At 37.9% G+C, this 11,234-nt stretch overlaps 1 protein-coding gene across 1 annotated transcript; it reads right to left on the reverse strand.

The window, feature by feature from the left end:
• Positions 1-1,120: 1,120 nt before the first annotated feature.
• LOC115678988 (uncharacterized) lies at positions 1,121-5,640 on the reverse strand. The gene is made up of 2 exons (XM_030602511.2): positions 5,325-5,640; positions 1,121-1,689 (listed from the first exon to the last, which is right to left on the reverse strand). The coding sequence occupies exon 2, from the start codon at positions 1,676-1,678 to the stop codon at positions 1,265-1,267; it is 414 nt and encodes a 137-aa protein (XP_030458371.1). The 5' UTR covers positions 1,679-1,689; positions 5,325-5,640; the 3' UTR covers positions 1,121-1,264.
• Positions 5,641-11,234: the final 5,594 nt, after the last annotated feature.

The raw sequence follows: 11,234 nt of genomic DNA on the forward strand, positions 1-11,234 counted from the left end.
GTTTATTGAGGATCATGTTCTACTCAGGCATTGTTTGGCAAATGGAGGGAAAGAAAATTTGGTGATAAGTTGGAACAAATTTAAAACTTTCGTGAGATGGGAGTTAGGGAAATTACAAATTCGGTGTATTTTCCTTCCCAATTTTCTTGATTAAAACTTTTGTTGGTTATGCTATAGTTGGACGAAGCAATCAATAGGATAGTCGAAGACACTATTACATGGGATCGGGCCGTACTTGAAAAAAATGGCTTTATATTGTAATGCACTTGAAATAGTCGTAAAGGTAGGTTGCACCCATAGGTAGTAATTTGATTACACCCATAGGTAGTAATTTGATTTCATAGGCGAATTTGTTTGTAGCCGTAACTCGATTGCACTTATATATCGTAATCTGCATTGATGGATGGTAATTTGATAACAGTGTTTGTAATATGAAAATGTTAACAGTTGGTAATTAATTAATGGAATGGTAAAATATATCAAATTATTGCAAATGAAAGTACCTATGCTTAGTAATTGTCATCAACAATAATTTAGATAAAATTATGGGAGTAAAGCTCATCATATTCTTTTAGCCAACAGGCAGAACCCATCATTAGAATTGAGAATTTTTGTAACACGAATGACAATCTGGATTCATAATTCAAAGTCTCCCACAAAGATATGACCAAATTACTGCAGCACCATATCCAGCAGAAAGCAAGTACCCGTCAAATCTGTTCTTACGATATCACCCTGTCCCAGTGAAATAAAGCATGCGAGTTCATGCCGATGAAATGGTTGTAATCCTCGGAATGCTTTAACTCAAAAGAGGTCAAGGTTGGATGAGGCTACAATTAACATCTAATTTAATTTATTTATCTTTTTTTTTGGCGAGGGATAGATGGATAATCTCAAGCCAACATTACCTGTAAGTGCATCCATCATCTACTGTGCAACATATTGGCCTCATGAAAAAGAAAAAGAAGGCGTAGGAAAGATGCCTGGACTGAAAGTTGCTACAACGCAGATTTTCAGATCTGTAAACAAAAAAGGATTATCTTTGGTTTTTTATGGCTTCAGCATCAAGAGTAAGATCCTTCAGATGCCAGGTTACACAAGAAGTGAAAAGGCATCTTACACAATTGCAGGAACAAAAATCCCGTCACATATATTGAGTGCTTTGCCTAAAAGCAAGCTTCGGTCAACGAAAGGGCTTTGCACCTTACACGTGCTTGTCTATATATTGCAATCAGTAATAGCAGCAAACAAACCACATTCACCATCAAAGCATCGGAGGGAAAATACGTGAGTAAGGAGATATAACAGCTTCCCGCACATACGTTTTAGAATTGTTTGGATCGGGAACCCACCGTATCTCGCTTATGTTGGGAGTCTCGACATAAGTCATGGTAAATTCACCCACCTTCTCGATGCTCCCTCTCTTCCCTGCTCTCAACAGAAGATGGTTCCTGTTGTAAGAGAAAATCCCGTTGGTCAAACGGATAATATCCCCAGGCTTGAACAGGTCACACTCCTCACCCCAGAACTGGAAATGTACAGCCGCGGTCTCATCGGCTACAAGCGCCAAGCATGTCTTGCTCTGGGCTTCCGTGGCTACCCTACCTTTGTCCAAAAGAATGAATTGCGTGATTATGTTGTTTAGTGCAGCAGGTACTATATCTTTGATGGAGAGCATATCGATGTAACCTAAAATGAGAAGATACCAGATTTCAAAAAGTAATCATCAGTACCACATTAAACAAAGTCATTGAACTATGTGACCAAGAATTTATAAGCAAAAGTACACATGAAGGCAACCCCTAACAATATTCACTTTGGAAATGAACTCGTCCCATAAGCATGAACTAGCTAGTTTTATGCAATATAGATGAGTTTCGGTTCTAGTAGAATACAACAACAAACAATTTCCTCCTTACCCAAAAAAAAACAACAAACAATTTCTTTCTGCATAGGCTTCTTTCAGTCTCAATTCAACCTCATATGATCAGCTGCCTTTGACATATACTATTTCAACTAGAGGGATAGCATCTTTGTTGTCTATCATAGTAAAAACCAAATGGTCACATTCATTTTGCATCTTCATTGACAATCACAGTAGCAAACTCTTTTTGTTAATGTTTGATGGTTCAACATGAATACCATGAACTTGAACAGACATCTTAAAATTTGAAAAAACAATAACAAACGGACTTGTAATGAGTGTTCTAAAAGCCACTCGTCATAATGGAGATGGGCACTGTACTCATTCCTCTGTTAACTAAGCATTATATACTCCACATTGCTTGTATTTTTTTTTTTGAAAAATATCTGCAAATTAGAATTGATGATCAGCACATTTTTGGTCAAACCAAGCATGCAATAATACCTCACTCAATAATGGTGCCTTGGGATGGTCCGGAGGAATTTCTACTTCTATAAGTTCAATGTCCTAGCTTTCAGCTCACTCAGAAAAAAGAAAAATTTTGGGAGAAAGAAAAGATGTTTCTCTACGAGTACCAATATCTCTCGAGCATTTACACATTAGAAATGAGTGGAACACTTATGGAAGGACAACAAATATTCTTGTAACTTCTTGCGAAGTCCTGGGAGAAAAGACTGGGACGCAGATGTTGGAACGCTTGATGGCTTTCGTGATCTTGGTACCAATCCTTTCACTATCAAGTGGGTAACGTGAAATGTGTAATTAAGGAGGTCATTCATCATGAAGATGAAGGTTTATGAAATAGCAGGTACAAGAAGAAATTCGCCAGAATGTTTGTTAGAGCATGTCATTGTCCCTCAGCCGTGGTTGGATCCAACTGCTCAAAACCTTCCTCTTGTCGTGGAGATTTTGCATGTGGATTAGTGGATTAACAGTGAATCCGCACAATTGCTGGAAAAACTAATATAATGAACAAGCTTAGAGCATATGTCCATTCCTAAGCCTGTTCTCTTGTAGTCTGGGACTGATTCAGAAATTATTGTGAGTGGGGCAGAAATTAATTAATGACTGATTTCGAGAAAATCAAATTTTATGTTTTAGTAACTAAATTAATATTCTTATGCCGAAAAAGTTTGATAATTGTGTAAGTTTTGTGCTCATTATATTAGAATTGCGTAACAAGTTTGAAAACTTAATCCTTTGACAAACTTTTAGATAAGCATTGAAAATTGCTACGCTATTTTTTTTATAAGTTCTAATTGCACAAAATTAAATATTCTTTTTCCATACATAATATTTAGACTCAATTATTGCGAGGACATGAGGAAGTGTCACGGACTAGTTAATCTAGTTAACTTGGATTCTGGAGAGAAACTCATAGAGAAAAGCTCTAGATTTCCTTTACTCATGAGATAACAAATGAGGGGATGAGACACCTATTTATAGAAGAAACCCTCGGATTACAACAATAGGTTTCTCTTGATCTAACGGTGGAGATTCATCTCATCATCTACCAACTACTTGCATTAATTACAGTAATACTATGTACATTTCCCATACTGTGGTCAAGAATATTCTAGAGTACTTAAGAAACCCTAGGCCCTTATTAGAAGCTTCAAGACTTGCTCGGTTATCTTGAATGATGTAGCGACTCTCTTGGAGAGGCCCGTTCGTCCGGAGAAGTGGGTGTAGAGGTAATTTCGAAAAGTCCTCAATCAACGTGGGTTCTCCCAAGCCCTTATCTCGGCCAATGTTGGAGAATTCATTTGATTTGAAGTCACAATAAGCCTATTGGGGCCGGTTACGCAACCAGAAATCTGACTTCTCGTCAGCTAAGTGCCCATGCAATATTTTTATGTTTATTCTGATCCTAGAATGAAACCTAACCATTCAACTAAAACTAATCTCTAACCAAAAAAAATAAAAAAAAATAAAACTAATCACAACACATAAAAGCAATATAAAAAAGTCACAACCAATACAGAAAAAATAGTAATAAAAGAGGGAGTAAAAGATAACGTGCGGTACGAGTCGGACAATGAATATCGCATGGTCTCGTTATTAAGCCCCAGGACAGCAACCCTGGGGCTAAAATCAAATCGAATCTAATTTTTTTTTAAGAGACTAATCTACCTAAAACCTAAACTAAACTAGAAAATATTATGAAATTCCTCAAACTATATGATTACTAACTAAATGAAACTAAGCTAAATTTAATACTAAGATCTAACTATCTAATCAAAACCTATTTTTCTAACCATTTTCCAAATATTTCACTTTTTTGAATTTTTTTGAATTTTTTTGAATTTAGATTTTTATTACTTTTATTATCTCAATTTTTTTTTAATCTTTTGTCCTTTGTCGGTCTCTTGCCTTCAGAACATGAGTTCTGCTTCTCTAAATTTCCTTTTAACTTTTTTCATTCGGACTTCCAAAGACACTCATGCATTTTAAACAAACATTTTACAACTTCAGAGAATGAATTCTTCCTCATTTTTTTTACTGAACTTCACCGAGTTGCTTTCATTCTTTATTATTCTTTCCTTTTGCACAAACAACTCCTAAATCCAGAGCACAAGCACTATTCATTGCTCCTGCAAATCTCCATTCGTGCACACATCCCCTGAACAGCCATTATACTCTGCTTTAAACACACAAACAGAATATGCTAAAACTCTAACTATCATAACTCCCTCGGTGATTACACTGCACACACTCTAATTCAGAGAACGACCCGCAAACAAATTGTAAATCCATTCAAGACCTCTTTCAGTTTCTTCCATTACCAGCAAACAAGAAACTCAATTCCATTGACATGTTTCAATGGCTCACTCAGTCATACAATACAACTCATGGCAGATTTTACTTGCTTCGTATATTGACCCATATACGGCAGAGAAGATAACAAAGTAAACCAGAATTGAAGACGAAATCTGTACATAAAATCAGACTAAAACACGGTAAACATGATGTATGGAAGCCTCGGCCATTGGTCTAGGTCACAGAAATCAGAGATGGAATGGATGAGATGAACGTATATATCATGATTTGAGCAAGTAACAAGTATCCAGACATCCTGGTGCAGGAACACTTATCAAATCTGCACACTGCTTCGCTCAGGAATATTAACAAACACATAATAGGCATTTCAGCCAAAAGATCAAATCTGCACACCCACTTCGCTCAGGAATATTAACAAACACATGGCAGACGTTTGGATCAAGAGATCTAAACGCAATGAGGAAGCAGCGATTCGAAACCAGACGATCACATTATCACAATAACAAGCTCAAATCATCAATGGATACTCAATCATGGCCGATTTCAAGCTGGCAGTAGCTGAAACTTATCAAACTCTGCTTTGTTCATAAGCGGCGGAAACCGAGTTCGAAGAATTTACCTTAAAGGGGGAAGGAATCCTGATCACACAATCGGTTGTTCAATTAATAAGAGAAGGTCCTGGGGCTCGTCGGCTGTGAAGAGATCGAAGTTCTTCGAGCCTCTCGGCCAAACAGAGCTTCGTCGGCGGAGGCGCCGAGAGAGTAGAACTGGTGATGGCGGAGCGATCACAGCGACGGCGACCGGTGGATTCGAGGCCACGGTGGGGAATAAGGATGGAGCAGGCCGCGAAATTGAATTCCCGGCGAGAGAATCACGAGCTCTCTACGCACGAACTTTTCCTGCTCTGTTCCGTCACGTCTGAGGCAGCGGCGACCGGCGACCGGAAGTTGTACTAACTGGGAGCGTCCTATATTGTACTTGGAAGTTATTGCTAAAAAACAGGAATTCGGTTTGTAATACTAGAATATTTAAATATCACTTCTTGATTTTATTTACTTTCACTTCATCAGAAAAAAAAGAATTGATTTTCAAAATAATTTTCACCTCCTCCGTTAGACATTCTTTCATTTGGTGTCTCCTTCTTTAGGATCGGAGCAAAAAGAAACCTCGTTCTGGCGACGATGTATCAAAGTAGTTATATGCTCCGCACTTAGCTATCCATCGTTAACCGTAGGCATCATTACTGGTACTTAGATGACACATTTACTTAATATGTTACATCTAGAGAGATTATATTGAGAATCATAAAAATTTGTGAAGATTATTATATACTATTATGTAGATACACAAATGAGTCGATTGATCAAACATATTGTAATTGCCTAACTCATGTTTTAATTGTTGATACTATGGTGATATCCTTGGATAGAGTACCTCATAAAGAGTTTATCGCTAAAACTTGACTTATATTACAATAAAAAACATTTGCGACCGTCCAAATTTTCATGAAATGAGTAGCAATACGATACAATCAACTTTAGAGATGATCTCACTGGATTTTGTTGAGCTTGAGGTAGCAGTGTAATTTGTTGTCTGGGTTTGAGACCCACGATTAAAGATGTAATGTTCAACTAACTAGATCGTCAATTCCATTGTTTACAAATCAATTAATAACGAGCAAACCTTTGCAGGTCCAAATTCTTTAAAGCAATGATGATTTCCTCTTCCCAAGCAGTCTTTTCTCGAAATTCGAGCATCAATTCTTCAACCAAGAGCTTCTTCTATTCTTGTATGATTTCGCTCGTATCGCCACATACATATGCTGAAAATAAAGGGTTCTATAAGGTACAACGGCAGTATAAAATACTCTTGTCCTAGCTAGATACTATAATACTAAATAAGGCAATAAGCTCTTTAATTTGGTGTACGCAAAAAAAAAAGGATAATAATAGCCTAGCAAAAAGACTAATCGATCACTTAACCTCTCAACAACCCCCTATGTTTATCTTGCTTTATTAACTGAAGTGAACGAACAAATTTTCTCGGAAGTATCAAGACAACCGCTATGGACAATCACAAACTAGTTGATGTGCGGAGTAGCATCTTTATGTTGACACATCTTATGGCAAATTCAGCAACATGCTTAGCTCCAAATGCATTGATAGCTAGTGCAATGTCATAGCTATGGAAAAATATTGAGGTTAAACAACCAAATTCAATCGAAGTCGTTCTCATTGGAAAGATAAGACGGCATATTAAACACACCAGTTCATTCCCGACCTAACGAAAGGTCCGAAATCATCGGTTATATTCGTCATGAACAATGCAGCGCAATTTTATTCACTAGCACGCACCTCCAATCAAAAAAATTACTAATCGTAATTCCAAATTGAGCACTGTAAAATTCTATGGATCGTTAATGAACCAAAGAATCTAAAATGAAATATCAGAAATATTGAAACAGGTCTACAGAATGCCAGTAATTATGACTTTGCCCCTGATCAGTTAACGCCACATCTGTAACTACAATGTCTCATTTGCTTGGCATTTCCACTTCAATTAGGTGGAGTATTAGAGACTGAGCCTAGCTTAAACGCAAGAGATTTCATTTCCTAACCACGGAATAATCAAGTAATCGTGTTTTTTAAATTTATTTGCGTACCTCACCACCCAACACTCTTTTAGTGTTGGTTGTTCTGCACCAAATTAACTTTGGAAATCCTCTCCTTTGACTTCATTACGTGTAGCTTCTTGCGGTTGGTGTTTTCTAGACCACGTTAGTAATAAGCTTCGACGGCATTGGTTTCTTCTGATTACCAAACACTTTGATTTGGAAGATGATCAGGAAGGCTTTGCGTTCGGCATGGTCTATGACAGGCGCGGTGGTTGCCATAGAGGTCCAGAGGATGATGGCACCGCAGCAGCAACGGTGGGAAAATTATAGTGGTAGTAGGGTCGATAGCTTTTCAGTAGGAAGGGGAACATCATTTCCAGCAGCAACATCGGAACAGACCAAAATTTATCCTTGAGATTGTCGTAAAATTTCAAGAATTGCATTATGGAAACGTAGCAAATGAGAATGTCTCAAGTGTGCAAATGTTTGTTGTGGCTATCCTCTAGGATTCAACAGACCTTCTAAATAACGTGCACCTCACTGTTTAGATAGAGCAAGAACATTACGAAATGCAAAATCATCAGAGGGCAAAAGCAAAGAATATTTTGTGTGTGAAAGTTTTTGTGTGAAAGTTTGTGGGTGCATTGATTTGGGCATATCAAACAAAAAAAGTGGTCGACATATACAGAAGAGAGACTGAGCAAAGCAAAGGCCAGCACATTAAATAAGCAACGGCCAGTTAGAAAGTCAACAATAGTCACAGTTCACATGCATTTTTTATTTATATTGTAAATATACTTTTTGAAGAACACTTTATGCAGCATGGCTGAGTTAAAAGGAAATAAGTAGAATGATATGTCTTTCTGCGAGATCATTTCTTCGGCGAAAGGAGCGAATGGATGCCAATGACCATGCCATAAAAATGAAAACTTTCCATAGGCAACAAGATGCTTTATATATTAAGACTCCAGCATTAGGTAGAACAGGTAGAGTCCAGAAGGATTTATCTTTGAATTTGTCACAATCTAGCCATAAACCCCAAATAGAAACAGCTTGAAATAGATCAACCGAATACAGTGCATAACATAAGCTGTATTCCATCATATAATCCTCTTGAGACCAAGTATCTTAATAGAAATCTCAGAAGAAAATAGCTCTGTTTTAGTTGGTTAATCCTTAAACCAGACATGGTTTTGGGAATTCGCAACAAAAAGGTCTGAACTTCAAACTGCCTTCAGAGCAGCTGTTCTACAATCTCAATAGGACCTCGGTAGGCATCACTAACAACTCATCTTGTCGAAGACCCTCTTTATTTTATATGAAGGGGCATTGGTGTGGAGATCCAGTACCTGGAGGCTCATGAAATACTCTGCAAGCTTCATCGGTTAAGTTCAGGCTTTTGGCCGGTACAAATTGCTCTGATCCAAAGCAGTTTGCACACAATTGATAGGATTTGAAGGGATGACCTCTAGTTCCTAAGCCAGAAAGCATCCAATGCCCCAACCAATTATGCCTACCCTAGTGTTCCCATTGTCTAAGAAAATTACTAGCTAACTCACTATTCATACCAACTAGCAATATAGATGTTAGTGGTTCATCTTTCAACTGAAGCAAGGGATTGAGGAGAATCTCCAATGGCATAAAAAATTCTCAAGAATGAGCTCCCAATTATTGATAGCATTGGTATCTGACGTGAAAGGAAAACTAACAGCGCATGCATGTTAACTTGTGTGCGCTCCATTTCCTCATAATTGAATAGTACTAGATAATCAATGCATTGCATCAAATGTTGCATGACCAAACTCCTATAATTTACAGCATTGCTCGCTTAAGCTTGAAGCCACTGCCGATTTCTGGCAAATGAATTGTTTGAAAATAGTCTTCTCAGTCGACGTACCTTGGATCAAAGTGGAACACACTTTCCTAGTCTACTCCGTTCTCTACGGCCGTGGCTGTTAAAGCTTTTGTATTTGTATCGTCAAAACTGGGTCGGTTCTGAAAAGGGAAAGAGAAAACAAAACGAGATTTTGTTAACAACTAAAATTCTAAGTGGATTTATTAGGAGTCTATCATAAAACTGAGGCTTATATGCCTTGAATAATGTGTATGATCTATAGATTTCTGCCACTCGCATTGCGTTGTTGATATTCCTTTTCAGGTCAGCGTGCAAGCTTTGGAAACTATTCTGTTCCTACGAGAAATAATAAAAAATGTTAACAAACTCCTTCATATCGAAAGACTTGTGATGCGAACATCAGATCTTTCACTGTGACTATGCCTTTTTGCACTTTTGGCTTTTCAAGTTGCGACTCTTATCAAAGTAAAGAGTGCGTTTTGCAGACAAACATCTTATTTCAAAAGTGATACTGCGACAGTATACTGTGACATGGGGAGAGAAACTCTTCCAGATTTATGTAGATAAAAGCGCAACCTTCACATGTATGTGACGGTTTTTTTTGTGTTAAACATTAAGTGGAAGCAATGTTTTAAATATCACAAAAGAGAAGATAAAAGTAGACCTGATAGTGCACCCCGCGGCCCACGGGTCTGCCAGGCCACAATGGCTCGAAGGGCACTTTTTGGCCGGCTTAGGTAATGATATTTAGTCCTAAAGCCTAGCCCGATCCAAATATAATCTACATAATTTTTCTATTATGGACAAGCCTATTCAAGAAATTAGGGTTGACCTTATGCTCGGCTTGGCCCGAGCGCCCATTATCGCAGTTTAAACTTTAAAGACTATTTATCACTAGTCTTTAAACAAATTGATAGGCAAAACGGGGTTGAAGCTACTATTTATTTAATTTTATAAAGCGCTTGACTGTCTATTAGAAGTTTAGGTGTCAACAGCCCTAATTAATAAAAGTTACAACATAGAATCAAAAGTTTAAAGACTAGTGATAAAGCCGAAATGTCTGTGTCAAAGCCGAAGCCACCAAACAATGGAGAATTATGCATTCTCTAGACCCTACAGCTCCTACGGCTTATAAGAATCGATCATCGACTCCTATACTTCCGGACATGCTGAGCTTCGCATATTCTTGTAAAGTTAAAGCGCGCATTTCGAGCCATTTAATAGACATGCATGTCTCCGAAATCCAATAAGTGAAAGCAATAGTTTAATTCAACGCATTGGCAACTTTAAGATAGGCAAAAGCGTCTTTAATCAGTCTCTGTTCTGCCAAATAGGTGTTCTTTTCACTTTCTTAGTAACTTACTATTTTGGATGAAGGCGCTACGAGTAGCCAAGTCGGCGGGAATTTCTGCCAAAGCTTGCATGCTGATAAGGACAAAAAGGTCAACACGGCTATGCGATTGGCAGATCTCTATGGACCTCATTATATATTCTTCCAGGGCGTGTAAACTTCGATTTAGTGACCAATTTGCGTGCGGTACATTAATCATTCAGTTTTATTGCCCTTAAACGTCGTGCTCAAAGGGTTAGTAATTGAAGGATCGCATGTCTCAGAGATAAATCAATTTAGAGAGACAAATCGACTAAATTTATCATGTAATATGAAAAAGAAATGAAGGTTTGGAAATAAAATTGAGTTAGGTATTTGAGAGAATATCAATGCATTATTTGAGAAAAGCGTCAGAAAAGTCATAAACTTATCTTATTGATGCCAATATAGTCCTAAACTTTTTAATTGTATCAATTTAATCCTAAATATTTTGACCTAGTGTTAATTCAGTCCTTCTGGCTAATTTTGGCCGGATATTGTTGACGTGGACGCCAGCCGGCCTACGTGACATCACCGGCGCTAACGTGGACATTTTTAAATATTTTTTCTTTTTTCCTTTCTTCTTCCTTTTGCCGATGATCGGCCGCAAGCGATGGTCAGGCGGGCTGGTCTCTCCTGGGCGAGGGTCATTATCGCCTGCCACAGGTGAGGCCTGGCCAGGCAAGGGTTC

The sequence above is a fragment of the Syzygium oleosum genome, unplaced genomic scaffold (genome assembly GCF_021117445.2).
Source record: "Syzygium oleosum isolate NSW1041296 unplaced genomic scaffold, Sole_v2.1 Sole_v2.01, whole genome shotgun sequence".
In the NCBI taxonomy this organism is placed as follows: Eukaryota; Viridiplantae; Streptophyta; class Magnoliopsida; order Myrtales; family Myrtaceae; genus Syzygium; species Syzygium oleosum.